General features: G+C 36.5%; 1 protein-coding gene across 1 annotated transcript in view; it reads right to left on the bottom strand.

Annotated features, from left to right (window-relative positions):
• AGBL3 (AGBL carboxypeptidase 3) overlaps window positions 1–21,508 on the bottom strand; it is a 113,406-nt gene that overhangs the window by 54,373 nt on the left and 37,525 nt on the right. Inside the window, exons 5-12 of the mRNA XM_055590982.1 lie at window positions 15,361–15,468; window positions 12,438–12,576; window positions 10,460–11,239; window positions 6,735–6,897; window positions 4,747–4,873; window positions 3,664–3,764; window positions 3,341–3,453; window positions 2,436–2,502 (exon numbers count right to left, since the gene is read on the bottom strand). Of these exons, the coding sequence (XP_055446957.1) occupies window positions 2,436–2,502; window positions 3,341–3,453; window positions 3,664–3,764; window positions 4,747–4,873; window positions 6,735–6,897; window positions 10,460–11,239; window positions 12,438–12,576; window positions 15,361–15,468 (1,598 nt within the window). The remainder of the gene's footprint in view (window positions 1–2,435; window positions 2,503–3,340; window positions 3,454–3,663; window positions 3,765–4,746; window positions 4,874–6,734; window positions 6,898–10,459; window positions 11,240–12,437; window positions 12,577–15,360; window positions 15,469–21,508) is intronic.

Genomic DNA, 21,508 nt, shown 5'->3' with positions numbered 1-21,508 from the left:
AGAGGAACAGAGCTGAAGGAATCATGCTCCCTGACTTCAGACTATACTACAAAACTTTAGTAACCAAAATATGGTACTAGCACAAAAATAAATACAAAGACCAATGGAACAAAATAGAGAGCCCAGAAATAAAGCCACACATGTATGGTCAACTAATCTACAACAAAGGAGGCAAGAATATGCAATGGAAAAAAGAGTCTCTTCAGAAGGCAGGGATGGGAAAACTGGACAGCTACACGTAAAAGAATGAAATCAGAACATTCGCTAACACCACATACAAAAATACACAAAAAATGGATTACAGACCTAAATGTAAGACCAGAAACCATAAAACTCCTAGAGGAAGGCACAGGCAGGACAGTCTGACATAAATTGTACCAATATTTTTTATATCTATCTCCTAAAGCAAAGGAAATAATAATAAATGGGATCTAATTAAAATCATTTGCACAGCAAAGGAAAGAAAAAACCAAATGAAAAGACAACCACCTACTGAGTGGGAGAAAATATTTTACAAATGATGTAATTGATAAGGGTTAATATTCAACATATATAAACTGCCATATAACTCAACATCAAAACAACAACCCAATTTAAAAAATGTGCAGAAGAACTGAATAAACATTTTTCTTAAGAGAAAATGCAGATGGCCAAGAAGCACATGAAAAGATGCTCAACACAGCTAATCATCAGGGAAACCACGATGAAATATCAACCTCACACCTGTCAGAATGGCTATCATCAAAAACACAAATGACAAATGGTGGCGAGATTGTGGAGAAAAGGGAACTCTCAAACACTACTGGCAGGAATGTAAATTTGTGCATCCACTACAGAAAACAGTATGGAGGTTTCTCAAAAACAGAACTACCACATGACCCAGCAGCTTCACTCCTGGGTATATATCCGGAAAAAAAAAAGAGCACTCATTTGAAAAGATAACAATCCTTCCAATGTTCACAGCAACGTTATTTACAGTTGGCAAGATAAAGAAGCAATCAAGTGTCCATTAATAGATGAATGGGTAAAGAAAATGTGGTGTGTGTGTGCGGGCGCGCGGGTGCATGGACTACTACTTAGCCATAAATAAGAATGGAATTTTGTCATTTGCAGCAACATGGATGAACTTGGAGGGTATTATGCTGAGTGGAATAAGTCAGAGAAAAACAAATACTGAATGATATTACTTGTATGTGAATCTAAAAAAATGTGAAAATAGTGAATGTATTCTAGTGAATATAACAAAAAAGAAACAGACTCACAAATACACAGAACAAACAAGTGGTTACCAGTGGGGAGAGAAAGGAAGAGGGAGAATACAGGGATAGGGGATTAAGAGGTACAAACTATTATGTATAAAATAAGCTACAAGGATAATTGGACAACATGGGGAATATAACCAATATTTTATAATAACTGTAAATGGAGTGTAACCTTTAAAAATCGTGGATCACAATACTGTATACCTGTAACTTTGTACATCAACTATACTTCAATAAAAAACAAAAAACCCGTCAAACTTGTGTTGAAGAACATTACACATTTCTCAGCTACAGAGCGCTGCAGTATGAAGCCATACTGTAAAACTCAAGAAGTTCTGATAGCCTTCCTTTTAGTCTATGTCTCCATCCTCTTCAGTTCAAGCTTGTCGTAGTCACCTCTTAATACCATCACATTGGGGGTCAGGGTTTCAACATGTGTATTCAGTGGTGGGGCACAAACATTTAGTACACAATGCCACCTAAACTCCCTAATCCTCCTCCTGCTCTAATTTCCTCCTTAGGCACTTCTCATCATCTAACACATCATACATTTTACTTGCTCAGTTGGTAAAGAATCCACTTGCAATGCAGGAGACCCCAGTTTGATTCCTGGCTTGGGAAGATCTGCTGGAGAAGGGAAAAAGCTACCCACTCCAGTATTCTGGCCTGGAGAACTCCACAGACTTTATAGTCCATGGGGTTGCAAAGAGTCAGACAGGACTGAGTGACTTTCACATTTTACTTACCAACTAGAATATAAGCTATGATGGGAAGGATTTTTTTTTTTTTTACTTTTGTTCACTGATCTATTCCCAAGCATGAAGTCAGAGCTCAGTACATAGTTGTTAAGTAAATAAATAAATGAATATAGAACTAACAGTCAGGCAATGTATGTTATGCTACCAACTATTATTAACAAGTAGTATGGCTTTTGAAAAGTAATTTAATCTCTCTGGATCTTAATTTTTCTCATCAATAAAGCAAGGGTATTAAAAGACTCTAAGATTAGAAAATTCTATGATTTAAGGATATGGTACATAATAAGAAAGTAACAATTATGCTATACAATAATTTATACAACTGCAGACTCTTTTTTTTGCCTGGTTGTTAGTCATAGTAAGAAGAGTACCTATTTGGCATACCCATATCATAGGCATAAATTTTCAATCGTACCTGAGAATTTAACTTGAGAAGATCAGTCTGAGAGTCATTGGATTCTGAACTGTCAGAGGCATGGCTACTACAAAAAATAATAAATTACTTTACATAATGTTTTGGTGGTGTTTTAAAATTTCAACTGTTACTTTTACTTTATTATGTTATTGGAATGGCAGAAATAGTTCTGGTTATAAAAAGGATGTTTACAAAGGTGGTGTAGATGTTTGATAGTTCTAGGCATTAGAAGAGAATATTAGAGGAATGATGACTGAAATTGATTGGATCATGTCAAACTAGAAGAGAGTATTAGAGGAATGATAACTGAAATTGATTGGATCATGTCAAATATAAACAAATTCATGAGTTCAAAATGATACTCTATCTGCAAACAAACTTTTGAGTCACCATTGGAGTTACAGGGGCACTAACTCAAAGTCTGAAAACTTATAAAGGTTAAGAATCAAACATTTGTTCTGATTTTCCTATAGGAACTGCACTAAAATTAGTACCTTCCTTCTTCCAGTAACATTCCCTTGGCATTAAATTGTGCACTTATCATTCACTAACTTAGATTATTTATATGGTGTCTCTATAAATGTGTCAATTCTCTGTGGGTAATGACAGCATTAAAAACAATTTGAGATGTCTTTCACATATAGTACATAGTGGGTACTCAATATCATTTGAATAAATGAAGTCTTGATAAGTTCTGGCTGAAGTAACGTGCGTGGGGAAAATTTTCCTCCATCTCTAGCCAGGATTTTCAGTACAGACTGACAATTACATCCTTGAATTGTTATAACAGGCCTTCCCTAACCAGGAATGGAACCCTGGTCGTGGTGATGAGAGTTGTATCCTAACCACTAGAGAGCATGTAGAATAACACAGCAAATTACATTACTTTCACTATCTTGACCTACCTAGTCTCTAGATCCAATGTAATTTCTTTCAGATAAGTATCTGAATCATCAATGACTTTTTCCAAGTTTATATGTTTCTCCATTTCGTCTAATTCTTTCAGGCATTGATAGTACTAGGGGAAAATGATAGGTAAGTTAATTATAAATAACTTATTTCCTAATTAAAGTAACTGAATATCTATAGACACCTGAAACATCAAGTACAACAAAACACTGAATGAACAGTCAGGATGTTAGAAGGAACAAACTGCTGCAGGCCCAAAGGCAGGTGATGTTATCTGGGCGTCTGGAGTCTGATGTATGAGCAAACGGACTTTACTTACCTTGGTTCGGTCTGGATCACAGTAGTCCAAGAGAGAGTCACAAAAGTGATATCCCATTGACTCCAAGTCTTTCGTGTTGAAATGAGTGCCTCTTTTATTACCTAAAACATCAATAAGTTTATCCACCTTTGATGGTGAGTTAAACATTTTTTTTTTCTTAGCAGGAAGGCCTAAGTTGCAAAACAGAGTATAAACAAAACACCTGATATGATTCCATATTCTGTCCTCTGGATCTTCTACACTGGGGCAGGTCATTAAACAACTGACTGTTTTCCCTTGTTCCCTGTCCACCACCTGGACCAAAGGTGACATTTAAAAACACAGATTAATCTGTGTTGCAAAGCACAAGAAAATTCAGTCAGAAAGTTATGAACTACTTGGTTACCAGTTATAAGCACCCTAATCATCACTTAGAGAAAAACCTGCATAAGTATTTAATGTTTTCATCATCATTAACAGTGTTATATCAATTTCAAGGTGCTTAAAAATTAGCCAGAAGTATTATGTCTGGATTTCTGGCACCTTCCTTTGAGTCTATACATTTTCTAATAATGTGAGTTACCCTAATATGAGGCATTCTAAGGATATGTTAAATATGACTAAAAGCTTCCTTAAATAGAACTAGAGCACATGTTTATTTTACTTCAAGGAACCAATTAAAAAAAAGAAAAACAAAGCCCAGTCAACTTTGTCTTAAAAATAGCCTATCTACTAAAGATATTTCTATTCTGATATTTTAATTATGAGCATTGCTTTTTCTTGAAATCATTACAGTCGTAGGAACTCTTCTAAAAGAAAAACCCCAAACAAGCAATTAAAGATCAGATCATGAAACCACCACTTAGGTATACTATATATGTGGTAAAACTTCGTTTTCTAAACAAAGGAAAATGAGGTGATCAAGATACATACAGTAGGCATTTGTTTATTCATCCTATTTATAGAATTGATTAGATTACTGGTATATATCTACGTAGGAAGAAACTGCTCACTATCCAGTTGTCAAACACTATGAATCTTACATTGAATGTGTTCCTTTGGTTTAACTCTCTGACAGTCACGAATAAGGGCCCTCAATCTTACCCAGAGTGGATCCACAAAAAGTGGCCTCCATGGTGAAGCTGTTCCTGATCCCCATTTTCCACATCACCACCCTTCCTGTTCCCTCTTTGCTCTTTTGAATATTAAACTTGCAGGATGAGAATGAAAACTGAAAAGAAGCAAATAAAAATGAGACCCACTGCTTTTCTAATCACAATGTCTGTCATAGGAAGTAGGGTTAGAAATGAAAAAGTAGGTGTGCAAAAGCATAATTCTCTCTAAAGCTAAAATAAAAGCTTCTGGAGCTGCTTTTATTTCCTGATCAGTGGAAATAGCTCATTTTAAGGATGACATATTTAATGTCTGAGAATTATAGGCTTGAATTCTGAAATAAATTTTACTTTATATATATATATATATAATTATGCATTCAAAACCCAGTTGACTAATTCTTGATAATGTTGAGTTTAAAAGGTTACAGGAAGGAGTCTAAACATATTTAGGAATGAAGATCAGTGTTGTAGATTTATAGATACTGATGCTTTATTATCACATGAAAGATAATTTGAAATTACCCTGAAAGATTGTTATAACATCAGTATCTACAGTGAGTTTTTGTAATTTAATTACCATACAATTGAAAAAATTTACTTTGTGTTCCATCCTGTGAATGTTAACACATGTATGTTATTGTTTAGTCACTAGGTCTTACTCTTCTGTGACCCCACAGATTGTAGCCTGCCAGGTTCCTCTATCCATGGGATTTACCAGTGGGTTGCCATTTCCTTCTCCAGGGAATCTTCCCAACCCAGGGATCGAACTTGCATCTCCTGGATTGGCAAGTGGGTTCTTTACCACTGAGCTACTAAGAAAGCCTAATACATGTAAAGGTTTGTGAAAACTGTCAACAAATTGGCACTTGCCATGGGAGCCTGCCATCTACCTCTATAAGGATTAAGTCATGTGCTACAGCAGCTGCTGACCTCCAATACTCCCCCTGAAGGAGTTTAGGGTGGAAAGCAGGAATGAGACACTCTATGCTACGGGAAACTGGCAGGACAGGTCTTTAGATAGTTAGATACTGTCAGGGGCTGATTTTACGAGCCCAGTTCTTATATCTCCTCATATCTAGAAAAGCACTAAGATCCTTCATGGTGACGACTGTTTCTCGAGACTAGAAGAAGCTTCACAAGACCAGCAGAAACTTTCTACAAATATGTGCTTGACTGCATGTACTTCCTGTTTACCAAAATCACATATATATGTGTCCTTTCCCGCTACCTCTTTGGGACAGTTTCTCAGAGCTATCTGATGTGCTGTCTCCCAGGCTACAGTCCTCACATTGCCCCAGATAAAACTTACTCGCAACTTTCACGTTGTGCATTTTTTTTTAGTTGATAAAACACTACCAAAAATCAGAATATAGAACAATTCTATCACCTCTTAAAAACTCCCTTGTGCCATGCATTTGCAGTCACAAGTCTTTTGCTTATTTTGGAGCTATGGTAAATGGTTTTGTTTTAAATTTTGGTTTCCAGTTGTTCACTGTGAGTATAGAGAACTGCAGCTGGCTTCTGTGGATAGACCCTGTATCCTTTGACATTGCTAAACTCACTCAGTTATAGTTTTTGTGGATTGCATGGATTTTCTATGAAGACAATCACATCTGCCTTTCCTTTCTAGTCTGCCTTTTATCTTTTTTTTCTTCCCTTACTGCACTTGTTAGAACCTCCAGTATAAGGCTGAATTGAAGGGTAAGAGTGGATATCCTTGTCTTGTTCCTGACCTTAAGAGAAAAACAGTCAAGTCTTTTATCATCAAGTGTAGTGGTAGGCTAGTGGGCGTTTTTCCATTATATTTCAAATTACTGGTTATTAAACATTTCACATCATTGCTTTCTATGGTCAACTGTAAAAACCAGTCAAAAAAAACTAAATAAAAAAGCAGTTTACTGAATAAGCCTATCCATTCAGCTGTCCTGCATGGACAATATATAGTAAAGGAAAAGTCAAAATCTTAAAGGAGCTTACTTTATCTGGACAATTTTTGCTCAGCATAAGTGGAAAGATTCGTTGCTGTAAGTATAATGCTTTACATCTATCACTACCATCACAGCCATACATGAATATGTTCTCTTTCTTGCTATGGCCATGAAGGTCACAATACAAAATAACCTCTCGTTTCTCCATCAATCTACCAAAAAGAAAAAGAACAAGTTATTGCATTTTATCTCTGCATTTTTCTTCTGTGGTTGTAATTATGAATTAACAAGTCTAACATCCAAATAAACAGCATTTCTTATGTCCTAGTTTTCAATTTCTTACTTCTACTGCATATTATTAATATATAATTTTTTTAACACCTACAATAAGCTCCTATTAATTGTATATAAAATACAAATGCTTTAGCCTTCCACTATAAAGACAAAATTTACCTTATTTCCAAAACTTTCTCCAACAAGATTTCTCTGCTTTTTGGTCGTTTTTTGTTGTACACTGAAAACAACTCACTCCTATCTTTGCCCATTAACTCTTAGATTCTTTCTGACTGAAATACCTTCCTTCTTCATCTTTGTAAATACAAATACTACCCCTTATCCATCAACACTGACCTCAGGTTGCACTTGCTCTCTAACTAGTGAAGCTCCCCACCAAATTTTTCTTTTCTTTAAACTCCTGTAGTATTTAATATTGGTACCATTTACTTGACACTTACCTAAATAGATTTTTAGATTTTCCATAGTTAATCTCATTATAGAAAGGGTATGCTTCAAAATCTCTAAAACAGTGCAGTGCATACAAGTACCCAAATATGTGTTAAAACTTGTGTCTGATGACTCGATGCTGAAGCCAGTTACCTTTTGAGTAATGTGGTGAATAAATACCATTTTGAGAAAAATGGTACCAAAGTTTGAATTGATTATTTTATTAAATTTCTAATAAATAATTTACAGAAATCATTTCTCAAGAGCACAATTCTTTTAGCCTGTATAATTTAGGCATTCAGTGAATATTAAAGTAATAAAAACTAAGCCCCTCAAAACTGGTTGATAAAAATAACTAGTAGGCTTTCAAAAGGTGAAAAAGTGGTGGTATTAAAGTGGTAGGATTATGGGCATTTTTGCCTTGATTTTCATATTTCCAAACTTCATACGGCTACTCAAATAACTGAAATTACGTACACTATTTGTTATATCTGGAAGGATAAATACAAATGTTAACAATCTGTATTAATATGAAATGTACTACTTTTATAACAAAAGATTAAATCTGAAAATCAAAATATTCAAAGTTAGGTTTTATTCAAAACAGTACTTTTTTAAACTACAGTGAAATTCCAAGCTGAAATCTGTTACATGCTGCTGCTACTGCTAAGTTGCTTCAGTCATGTCCGACTCTATGCGACCCCATAGACGGCAGGGCACTAGGCTGCCCCGTCCCTGGGATTCTCCAGGCAAGAACACTGGAGTGGGTTGCCATTTCCTTCTCCAATCTGTTACATATATTAGTTTATTGCCCTTTTTCATTTGATGACCAATAAATTGATATAAGATTGACATAAAGCCATCAAATGATCATTGCAAGTTTTTAGAATTAGATTATAAAACTATACATTTTAAAATCATTTCCCCAGTTTTAATGAACATCTGGTTTCTTTTAAAGTGAGTCAAAATAAACTCTAAGTAATTAAATCTCAAAGAAATATTAATGACTACTTTTGAAGTGAAACAAGGCAACAGGGTCTCTCATCTTACAATGAATCCCTTTAGAAACAGTTGAGAGTTTTTTCTTACCCACAGTTAAGATATACTAAGTATCTTACACTAAAATCTATTATTTTCAAATACTCTAAATATATTTAATCTTAGGCATACTTACAGCTGCTCACCTTTCCACACATATGTGACTGTCTTTTATTCCATTTACTGCCTATGATTAATTGCATTAAGGTAGTTCTTTCTCTTGGAAGTCTTTCTGAAACTTACTGAATAGATTCCTGCCTTAAGCTTCTGATGAGACAATTTAAGAAGAACTAAGATAAACAGCTTTCACAGAGACAAGCCAAGGGGCTTTGGCTGTAATCCATCTTGTGTTGGGCCAGGCACCCTTAATGTCAAAGAGCATTAAGGAGACATTATAAATACTCAAATGGGCTCCAAAAGTTCCCTTTCTATTAAAAATAAACTTTAAATTCTGGAATAAATTCAGATTTACATAAAATTGCCAAAAATAGTTGACAGTGTCCATATGGCTACCCCTCAGTCCATTTTCCCCTAATGTTAACATAAGCACAAAATATTGTCAAAAACTAGGGAACCAACATTGGTACATTACTGTTAAACTCCCAACCTTATTTGGATTTCACGAATTTTCCCAATAATGTCCTTTTTCTGTCCCAGAATCCAATAAAAGATACCACATTGCATTTACTCAGCTCTTTCGTCTGTCATTCCCAGGAAACCAAGTCAGGCATAGGTTATTCTTTATCACTTAAATATTTCCCAAGTAACTTCAGAGAATCCTGAAGTCCACATCTGTGAGGGGTATAAAACCAGGGTTTTCACTTCTTTTTTGTGGGGATCTGCATTTCCCTCTCCATGTGTCTAAGATGAAAGGATTAACATGAAAGTTGAGGCTGAACTCAAGACAACTAGAGCCATGCTGGGAGCTTTGGAAGCCTGTCAGCTCCTCTCAGGGACTGGAGGTATCCCTGAGGTGGTCCTTCTTCAAACGGGGCTCTGACACTTGCACTAGGAGCCCTGGTGATGGAGCCGGGTGAGGATACAAACACTCATGAACAGTACTTATCAATGTAGCATTTGAACAATCCTAAAAAGTTTACAAAGAGTTTTTACATCTACATCTAATTCATTAACTCCTTTTCTTTTTACATTTGAGGAAACACTGAATACATTTATTCTGGGCACTTGAGTAATAATCTCATTTAATATTTCTGTCTGTGAGGTAAGTATTACTATTCCCACTTTACAAATAGATGAGGAAATGGAGGTTTGGGTTTGTTTTTAAGCTGCTCAAGATCACACAGTTTGCAAATGACAGAGCAGGGATTCCCATTTGATATGTTTTCATTTCAGTCTCCACGTTCTTAACCAAAAAGGTTAAGAGGCTTTGGACTTGGAATGGGTACTGTTTCACTCCAATAAATCTTTCTATTCTAGCAACGCCTGTTTCTGATAGTTATTACTTGAATCTATTAAAGAATTCACTCAGTAATCCAACAAGTCTTTAAATATTACATGCATTTTACTGTTCTGATTCTTTAGAAAATTTAAAGCTGTTCATTTCTTTCTAGGGGCAAACAAGACTATTCATGAAAGCTTAAATAAGTATGCAAACTTATCATCATCCTAAGAGACTCATCACAGAGCAATGTGTGGTCAATGCAGTACTCAGACTCTAGATGTAATTAATTTTCTAGATGTAATTAATTAGGGATTCTCAAGGATTCCAAAAGAAACATCATTAGTTTTAGGAAGAAACCAAATTTAGGACAGGCAAATTTAAGATTCACTAAGCTATTAAAATGCTATTATTTAAAAGAAAGCTAGTGAATGTAGTGGCATAATGCCAGAAAGGTATAGAAGCAGAGGTGGGAAGAATGAGGGAAAAAATTAAGTAGCTATAGTTAAACTATCTTAAGGAAAGTTAAGAGTAAAGTAAGTGCGACTGTGGGAGCAAAATTCTTACTATCAAGTTTACTAAATAAGCAGAGGGTAATTTGAGGCTTATTTTACCTCCGGATCATGTTCCGGGTATACCAGACAGAAGGAAATGATTCCTTCAGGAGAGATGTATAGTTACGGTTTAAATCCCGTCCAGCTAAGGAACACCGATAATTTCCTACAATCACACCATCTGGATTCAGCATGGGTACCACCTTGAAGACGAACGTGTCCCGAAGCAACTTTGCATCACTTGAGTTTCCTAAAATATAATCTAGGAAGCCTTTCATGATCCAAGAGCTGTTGGTTTCTCCTGGATGTACCCTTGCAGTCAGAATCACGGCCTTCCGCTTTCTTGACTCACTGTTCTTCAAGGGGGTAGTAATCGTTAAAATATACACCATGTTCCTAGCAATTGTGTGGCACAAGACACGTATTTTACAGAACTTTGACCGTACTGGGTCGTTATTGATGCCAGACAGGTATTCTTGCAGGTTTGTGTAAGTGTACGGATAGCAGTGAGCAAAGTAGCAGGTATCTTTACTGTGTGGAAATTGAAATGTCCATGTAAGTGAAAAATGATGGTGCCTATCTTGCCCCTGGTTGTTTCTATAATACTTGATTTGGTCTCCTATTCTCTGCCAGCCAATATTATGAGTGCTGGCCTCTTTCTCAGAATAAAACAGTGGGCGCATACCCCGATTATAAAGACTAGCAGGCTTGGTGAAATTGCTAATAGTGAATCTGTAGACTATTCCTGCTTGAGTATTAGTGACTTGGAAATAGTACCACTGGGTGTGTTTATTTGTGAACAGGTCAGGTCGCACAGTCAGCTGGTATTCATATTCTGCCCTAATACACAAAAAAAGCAAGGGGGGGGGAGACATAAAAATGTAAAAATGACATTCAAGCTTAAATAATAAAAGTAATAATAAATATACAAATAATATATTTGTATATCTACCTACTCATGGAAAGCTTTTTACTTGGGAAACAGTGTTTATTAAGCAGTATCTAATACCAAGTAATTGAAAAGATCACTGTTTTGAAATTTTCTCTTTTAACTGAATGTGAAACTGATTCTATGCTAATTCTGAAGCCTTTTTATTCCTTTGTAATTCAAGAGAGCACATTAAAAAATGGTCATTTGACAAAAAGTTATGTATTTCAACCCAGTTATGTTTCCTATAAAGGAAGTGATTAAAGAGTTAAGTTTTTAAGAATTAAAGTCCAGTGTCTTTTTTTTTTTACTTCAGACACATATTTGTTTTATATTAGATTCTAACTCTAGAGGTCTGAAATACAATCACTAACAAAGGTTAAAAACATATAAATTACTATGAGCATATGAATTATAAAATTTTAAACTCTTTGAGAGGACAGGAACTATATTTGATAACTATTTGCATTCCCCATACTTAATCACTGAAGATACTTAAATAAAAGCAAATATAAATTCATTAGTACATTACTTATATATACAACAATTTCACCTGGTTAGTTATGACTTTTTTCTTTACCAATTTTTTCTTTTCCTATTCTATCAGCATTATGCACTTATTATGTGTGTGTATGTGTGTGTGTGAATTGGTGAAATGAATGTTGCAAAACCTTAAGAGCTGTTGAATCTAGGTGATGAGTGTATGTAGAACTGTATTATGCTCTGTATTTTAGTGTATGTTTAAAATTTTTCATAAAATTAAAAAAAAAGAATATCCTTGAATTGTATGCATATTCCCAAGCATGTTTTACAGAACACTCATCTGAAGACCTATTCCATTAAAAAGTTGGAGAAGCAGTGTTCGTGTGTGTTTAACAGTTCATACAGGCATACTGAAAATGTACACTACAGAAACCTGCTTAACTTTAATTCATAGCTCTCAAAATTGTTTGAATCCAGAATCTTCCATACTTACCCTCTTATGATAATCTCTAATTAGCATCTATACTTCAAGAAATTATAGTTCAGCAATGGATACTAAAACTATTGTACCTAATACAGGAAATAGTTGATAGTCTAGCTCCTCAAATAAAAATAATTAAAACCTACACTTTGACTACCTTCTGTAGATTACCACTCTCAAACCTTGCTTCAAACATCAAAGTATCATCACAGTTATCCACAGGCTGCTTCAAGGGTGTCCGGTTGCCCCCAACTCGGGAATACACAAAACACGGCTCTTTGTAGGCTGATGAGAGACCATAAAGATGTTCAAGCCAGATCTAAAGTCTATAGGCTATTCTGCACAGAGTTTGGAGCTACAGTATAACTGAAGTGTCACTAAGGGTTATAAATTTTAATATGACACTAACATATAGGTTTATGTTGGAATAAGAAAGTCTGAGTATTTAGATTAGAAAAGCCATGCCTAAAATAAATTCATGTATTTCTCACAGTAGAAATACATGAATTCTACTTCTGGTTATAATGAAGTAATTGTTCCTGAAACTATCTTTTCACTGTAAATGACTATAAAACTGGACAAAAAAAAAAAAACAAACACATACGAATTAACCATTTCCATGCATTCAGACAACACAAAGATTAGAACTACATAAAGTTCTTGAAAAAAGATAAAAACATGAAATAAGCTCATGTTTTAACTTTAGATTTCTTCTTGGGAGTACTTTTTACCTCTTAGAAAGATGTCACGTAAGGACAGCATAACAGTCTTGTTGAGCTGAGGAGGCACAACTGTTGCCTGGGGCTGCTGAAATTAGCACCCTATGTAGTAGAAGAAGAAAGCTACATGGGGGTGGGGCTTCAGTGTCTACATGGTGGTTGCCTGGCTGAAGACCTGGCTGTACAAGCACAGGGTAAGGTTAAGGAAGACAGGACAGAGTGCTCCTGAGATAGCAGAGGATAAACATTCTGGGATATATTGAAATTCCAACTTAGCCAGAATAGAAAGGCTTCACTGAGCACTGCAGGCATTTAACTGTGACTCTAGAAAGGTTGAATATTAGGCATAAAAACCACATTTAGGAGAAGGGTCATGACCTAGAATGAATGACAAAATAAAAACAGATCTGTTTTATAAAGAAAGTAAACCAATTCTAAAAGAAGCAAAATGATTTGTCAGGAATTTAGCTGCCTTCCAGAAAAAAAATTCAATGCAATTAAAAAAAAGAAAACTCCAAAACATGTCTTTCACAATTTCCCACATGTGATAAAAAATAAAATTATGAAGCATACAAAGAATGAGGAAATGTGATCCAATAAATATTTATATATTTAACAGACACCAAGATAACTCAGATGGTACGATTAACAGAGAAGGACTCTGAATTTATGTTAAAAGGAAAAGATAATGAATAAACAGATCAACTAATAAAAAAGGAAACTATAAAAAGAATGAAATGAAAATTCTAAAAATAAAAAGTACAATAACAGAAATGAAAGATTTACCAGATGGGCTTAAGAGAAATTGAATATTGCAAAAAAAAAAAAAAAAAGACTCAGTGAACTTACAAACAAATGAATACAATTATCCAAACTCAAGACCAGAGATTATAAAAAAGAACAAAGATCCAGTGAATGTGAGACATAACTAGAAATCTACCACATGTATACTTGAAATTCCAAAGGACAGAAGAGAAAGAGTATCATGGAGAAATTACGTGAAGAAATAATGGTTGAAAATTTCTCAAATTTAGATAGACAGAACTATTAAACTATGGATCCAAGATGTTCAGCAAACTCCAAGCAGGATAAATAGATAAACAAATCTAGGCAGATCATAGACAGAAGACACAGCATACATAATGTGGAACAATGATATAAATTATGTCTGACTTTTTCTTAAAGAGAACAGATTCATGAGATAATGGAACAATATCTTTAAATAAAAAAATGTGAACCCCAAATTCTTTATGCCCAGTTGTTTGGGGACTTCCTCCTCCTACAGCTACAGGTCTCAACACCAGTCTGATCTCTTACCCTTTCATGCCGAGGAGAAACAATGGTTCTGTTCTGTTGACAACTCAGTGTTGTCTCACCATCCCTTATTACTCTCTCTTGATTCTGTCCACCCTTTTATAAGATATCTTTTCATTAAAATTTCTTAAATTACGTTTGCCATCCAATTCCTGACAAGACCTTGACTGACTCACCTCAGCTACTTTAATTTTATATCTCATTTAAGTTATGTGTAGAAGTTAAAAGGTAGGTCATCTGGGTAAATATTTGAAATCAAATTGAAAAAAATCAGAGGTGCTTTTCTCACCACAGTTATTTAAAAATGCATGAATATATGATTTCTGTAATTGCTTACTATATAGGAAGCAATCCCTGTGAATGCCTCTATTTTGCCAGCTCTTTAAATAAAATACATGTTCCCTGCAAGTTATCTTTAATATATACTCTTAAGATATACAAATGTAATGGTGAAACTGTACAGGAGTCCCACACTTCCTGACATTAGGGTTTCAGAAGCAGCAGTTTAGAATACAGGTTGAGACTTCTATGTTTGATTATTAGTACACTTGATGCCAATTATTAATCCTGAGTGTCAAGAACACTTTCCTGAGATATAATCTTGGATAATATTTGTGATGTGGGATTTTTTTTTGGCAATCCCAAGAGATGCATCAAACTGGCATGAAATGAAAATAAACCATTTGAAAGACTGCATGAACGTGACCTATAGACAGACAGGTACAGAGCACTCTACTGGATATATCTTTGAAAACTGATGCAAAGTTTAATTCCATCTCAATGAAACTTCATTCTCATGGTCAGCATGAAGCTTCATTTTAAAATAACTGTGCATAAACTGCAGTATGCACCTTCAAGAATACAATTAGCACTGAATCAACATCTGGATCAATATTAACCAAACATGGTTATGGAGTCAGGGATTTCCTGGTAATTGGCAATTTCCACTATAAACAGTAGAACAAATACAACTAATAGATTAGCCCAGACACCAAATTATTATATTTTATCGCAACATGCCTCATTATGTACTCACCATCTTCGGCTAGATAAACCACAGTTTTTTCCTTGGAGTTTGCATAAAGGGGTTCCATCTCCAGGCCCGTGGGGATGTACATTGGCTCAGGATTTGAAGGGGTCCAATCTGGAGAAAAACCATTATTTGAATATGACTTCCAAATAAAGCAGTAAGATTTTATTGTATATTTTCAAATTATTCATTGGTAGATCTAGGCTCAAATCCAGCAAAGCTGGATTATCATTGAAAGTAATAATGAGCATGGTCACACTTTAACAAAACCCCTAACATTTTATTTGCACCCTGTCATGGTCACACTTTAACAAAACCCCTAACATTTTATTTGCACCCTGTGCTCAGTCACTCTGTCATGTCTGACTTTTTGTGAAACCCATGGACTGTAGCCTACCAGTCTCCTCTGTCCACGGGATTTTCCAGGCAAGAATACTGAACTGGGTGGCCATTTCCGACTCCAGTTTGCACCTTGGTTCTAAGTCATTATATAGTTCACGATTATTTTGTGCCACCACAGATTTAACACTGAAGATTCTATTTCTCCTGGGTGCTTGATGCCTCTCTAACCTATCTTTGGGAAACTTACTTCACCTTTTTATTCTCCCTTTCCCTGCATCTTCAGTCTTTTGCTTCCTAATGGTTGCCCCCTAAGCTTGCATGCATGGTTCAAGTTTCTTTTGTCTCCCCATTGAAAGGCTATCCTTGGAGCCACACTTTTTCCTTTACCTATACCAGCTTTCCTACTCTTCATTATCTTTAGCACCAGATTTTTGACCATGATCTATCTGGTTGGGAAAAAATGACTTCACGGTCCAAGCACCCCTTGTTGTTCCCACTTTTTAGTGGACAAGAATTTGGTGACTCATTCTACTTATTCTACGTATTATTGGATGCTCTGTGTCAGACTGTGCTTCACTCTGGGAATAGAAATGCTCCAGTAGAGGGAGCCAGCCTCTGCGATCCCAAATACATTTGCTGAAACAAACAAAAGAACTTGGTGATGAGAAACAAGTGTTGCTGGACAAACACGTTTTTGGTGTTTTATGTACAACTGCTTTAGCAGCAGAAGTGTATTTGACATGATGAATAAGGGTCAAGTCTAGCTACAGAAAAAGCACAGAGCAGAATATCAATGCAAACATTCAACAGTGTACTTTGTAGGGTTAATAACACACAATACAACTGATAACAATAAAGCAAATTAAAATTTAGAAGTGAGACTCATTAGTTGAAAACAATCAACTCAAACCAAAATTAACAATGAACTGATAATACAGCACCTGTTTTGAAATTTCAGGGAATTTTAGCTATTTACTTTTTTTTTTTTTAACCATCTTGATACAAAAAGCTGTATAGTCTGACCTTTAAAAAGTACGGTAATCTCAGGAGGAGCTAAGATGGCGGAGGAGTAGGATGGGGAGAACACTTTCTCCCCCACAAATTCATCAAAAGAACATTTAAACGCAGAGTAAATTCCACAAAACAACTTCTGAATGCCGGCAGAGAACATCAGGCACCCAGAAAAGCAACCCAAGTCTTCGAAAGGAGGTAGGAAAAAATATAAAAGACAAAAAAAGAGACAAAAGAGGGAGGGACGGACTTCCGTCCCGGGAAGGGAGTCTTAAAGAGAGAGAAGTTTCCAAACACCAGGAAACCTTCTCACTGCCGAATCTGTGCCGAGCCTTGGAAGCACAGAGGGCAACATAACAGGGAGGAAAAATAAATAAACAATTAAAACCCACAGATTGCGAGCCCTACGGTAACTCCCCCAGTGGAGAAGCAGCGCAGATGCCTGCACACTCCACTAGCAAGCGGGGGCTGGGCAGGGAGGCGCAGCGCAGGCTGCATCGCTTAGAGTAAGGATCTGGCCTGAATACCCCGAGTGCTATCTGAGCGAAATAATTTGGGCTAGCAAACCAGACTGTGGGATATCTACCACGTGAAAAGCCAGCCTTAACCTAAGACACTGCCAGGCCCGCGCACAAAACAAAGGACTGAACAGAGATAGCCGGCTGCAGACCATCCCCCTCTGGTGACAGGCAGCCAGAGCCAGAAGGGGGCAATCGCAGCCCCAGAGAGACACTATCTATAAAACTGTAAGCAGGCTTCTTTGCTAACTTAGACTTCTTGGGGCTCTGGACGGTCAACATCCGCCTGAGAAGGTGCTCCAGTTGTACACCCAGATAACCGAGTGGCGGGGAGGCGATAAGTCGCAACAATTGTGCTCGCCAAACACCTCATCACCTGAGCTACTCGGACCTGGGAAGGGCACAAAACGCAGGCCCAAGCGAGTCTGCGCCTCTGAGGACTTCCCGAGTGCCTGAACCTGAGCGACTTGGACCCAGGAGGTGCAAGCAGCCCAGGGCTGGCCACGGATGGTTCCCGGGGGAGCAACCTAGAGCCTGAGCAGTGTGGGCAGGGAGGCTACACGCGCCGTGAGCGGGGGCAGACCCAGTGTGGCTGAGGCACTGCCAGCACACGCCAGTGTTATTTGTTTGCAGCATCCCTCCCTCCCTCCCCACAGCGCGAATGAACAAGTGAGCCTAAAAAAAAATAATAAGTGTCCACCACCATCCCCTTTGTGTCAGGGCGGAAACCAGACACTGAAGAGACCAGCAAACAGAAGAAGCTATAACAGAGGGAAAAGCCTTGGAAGCTACAGGCGATAGATTAAAACCCTGTGGTTAGTACCGACTACATAGGAAGGGGCTTATAGATCTTGAGAAATGTAAGTCGGTCCAAGGAACCAGCTGAAAATGAACTGACCCCACAATACTCACAACAAAACCAGAGAAAGTCCTAGATATATTTTTACTATTTTTACGATCATTCTTTTTTTTTTAATTAAAAAAAAATTAAGTCCTCTATTATTCCTTTAATTTTCACTTTTATAACCTATTACTTTGCAAAAAAAAAAAAAAGACCCTATTTTTTTTAAGGCAAACTTCATATATATATTTTTTATAATTTTTGTGACCTTGTTTTTTTTTTCTTCTTCTCCTTTTCTTTAACATTGTATTTTTGAAATTCCAATCTCTACTCTAGATTTTTAATTTTAGCTTTTTGGTATTTGTTATCAATTTTGTACCTATATATATATATATATTTTTTTATATATATATATAATTTTTGTGACTTTTTTTTCTCTTTCTTTCTCTTCTTCTTTTATATAACATTGTATATCTAAAATTCCAAACTCTACTCTAGATTTTTAATTTATGCTTTTTGGTATTTGTTATCAATTTTGTACCTATATTTTCTTTGTAATTTTTGCGACTTTGTTTTTTTTTTTTTTCTTTTTCTTATTCTTTTTTTTTTTAACATTGTATTTTTGAAATTCCAAACTCTACTCTAGATTTTTAACATACGCTTTTTGGTATTTGTTATCAATTTTGTACCTATAATTTTCTTTATAATTTTTGTGACTTTGTTTTTGTTTTTTCTTTCTTTTCCTTCTTCTTTTCTTTAACATTGTATTTTTGAAACTCCAAACTCTACTCTAGATTTTTAAATTTGGCTTTTATGTATTTGTTACCAATTTTGTACCTTTAAGAACCCAATCTTCAGTACCCATTTTTCACTAGGGAGTGATATTACTGGCTTGACTGCTCTCTCTCCCTTTGGACTCTGCTTTTTCTCCACCGGGTCACCTGTGTCTCCTCCCTAACCCCTCTCTACTCTACCCAACTCGGTGAATTTCTGTGTGTTCCAGACGGTGGAGAACACTTAGGGAATTGATTACTGGCTGCATCTGTCTCCCTCCTTTTCATTTCCCCCTTTTATCCTCCTGGCCACCTCTGTCTCCTTCCTCCTTCTTCTCTTCTCTGTTTAACTCCATGAACATCTCTGAGTGGTCCAGTTGTGGAGTGCACATAAGGAAGTGAATACTGGCTAACCCACTCTCTCCTCTATTGATTCCACCTCATCTCATTCGGGTCACCTCTAATTCCCTCCTCCCTTTTCTCTTCTCCATGTAACGCTGTGAACCTCTCTGGGTGACCCTCATGGTGGAGAAACTTTTCATCTTTAACGTAGATGTTTTATTAATGATGCTGTATAGAAGGAGAAGTTTTGAAACTACTGTAAAAATAAGACCAATAACTGGAAGCAGGAGGCTTAAGTCCAAACCCTGACTCCAGGGAACTCCTGACTCCAGGGATCATTAATTGACAGGAGCTCATCAAACGCCTCCATACCTACACTGAAACCAAGCACCACACAAGGGCCAACAAGTTCCAGGGCAAGACATACCAAGCAAATTCTCCAGCAACACAGGAACACAGCCCCGAGCTCCAAGATACAGGCAGCCCAAAGTCACCCCAAAACCACAGACATCTCATAACTCATTACTGGACACTTCACTGCACTCCAGAGAGAAGAAATCCAGCTCCACCCACCAGAACACCTACACAAGCTTCCCTAACCAAGAAACCTTGACAAGCCACCTGTGCAAACCCACACACAGTGAGGAAACGCCACAATAAAGAGAACTCCACAAACTGCCAGAATACAGAAAGGACACCCCAAACTCAGCAATTTAAACAAGATGAAGAGACAGAGGAATACCCAGCAGATAAAGGAACAGGATAAATGCCCACCAAACCAAACAAAAGAGGAAGAGATAGGGAATCTACCTGATAAAGAATTCCGAATAATGATAGTGAAATTGATCCAAAATCTTGAAATCAAAATGGAATCACAGATAAATAGCCTGGAGACAAGGATTGAGAAGATGCAAGAAAGATTTAACAAGGACATAGAAGAAATAAAAAAGAGCCAATATATAATGAATAATGCAATAAATGAAATCAAAAACACTCTGGAGGCAACAAATAGTAGAATAACAGAGGCAGAAGATAGGATTAGTGAATTAGAAGATAGAATGGTAGAAATAAATGAATCAGAAAGGAAGAAAGAAAAACGAATTAAAAGAAATGAGGACAATCTCAGAGACCTCCAGGACAATATTAAACGCTACAACATCCAAATCATAGGGGTCCCAGAAGAAGAAGACAAAAAGAAAGACCATGAGAAAATACTTGAGGAGATAATAGTTGAAAACTTCCCTAAAATGGGGAAGGAAATAATCACTCAAGTCCGAGAAACCCAGAGAGTCCCAAACAGGATAAACCCAAGGCGAAACACCCCAAGACACATATTAATCAAATTAACAAAGATCAAACACAAAGAACAAATATTAAAAGCAGCAAGGGAAAAACAACAAATAACACACAAGGGAATTCCCATAAGGATAACAGCTGATCTTTCAACAGAAACTCTTCAAGCCAGGAGGGAATAGCAAGACATACTTAAAGTGATGAAAGAAAATAACCTACAGCCCAGATTATTGTACCCAGCAAGGATCTCATTCAAATATGAAGGAGAAATCAAAAGCTTTACGGACAAGCAAAAGCTGAGAGAATTCAGCACCATCAAACCAGCTCTCCAACAAACACTAAAGGATATTCTCTAGACAGGAAACACAAAAACGGTGTATAAATTCAAACCCAAAACAATAAAGTAAATGGCAACGGGATCATACTTATCAATAATTACCTTAAACGTAAATGGGTTGAATGTCCCAACCAAAAGACAAAGACTGGCTGAGTGGATACAAAAACAAGACCCCTACATATGCTGTCTACAAGAGACCCACCTCAAAACAGGGGACACATACAGACTGAAAGTGAAGGGCTGGAAAAACATTTTCCATGCAAATAGGGACCAAAAGAAAGCAGGAGTAGCAATACTCATATCAGATAAAATAGACTTTAAAACAAAGGCTGTGAAAAGAGACAAAGACGGTCACTACATAATGATCAAAGGATCAATCCAAGAAGATATAACAATTATAAATATATATGCACCCAACACGGGAGCACCGCAATATGTAAGACAAATGCTAACAAGTATGAAAGGAGAAATTAACAATAACACAATAATAATGGGAGACTTTAATACCCCACTCACACCTATGGATAGATCAACTAAACAAGGAAACACAAACTTTAAACGATACAATAGACCAGTTAGACCTAATTGATATCTATAGGACATTTCATCCCAAAACAATGAATTTCACCTTTTTCTCAAGCGCACATGGAACCTTCTCCAGGATAGATCACATCCTGGGCCATAAATCTAGGCTGGG

Source organism: Bubalus kerabau, chromosome 8 (genome assembly GCF_029407905.1).
Source record: "Bubalus kerabau isolate K-KA32 ecotype Philippines breed swamp buffalo chromosome 8, PCC_UOA_SB_1v2, whole genome shotgun sequence".
Taxonomy (NCBI): Eukaryota; Metazoa; Chordata; class Mammalia; order Artiodactyla; family Bovidae; genus Bubalus; species Bubalus kerabau.
This window is presented reverse-complemented; position numbering and strand designations above follow the sequence as displayed.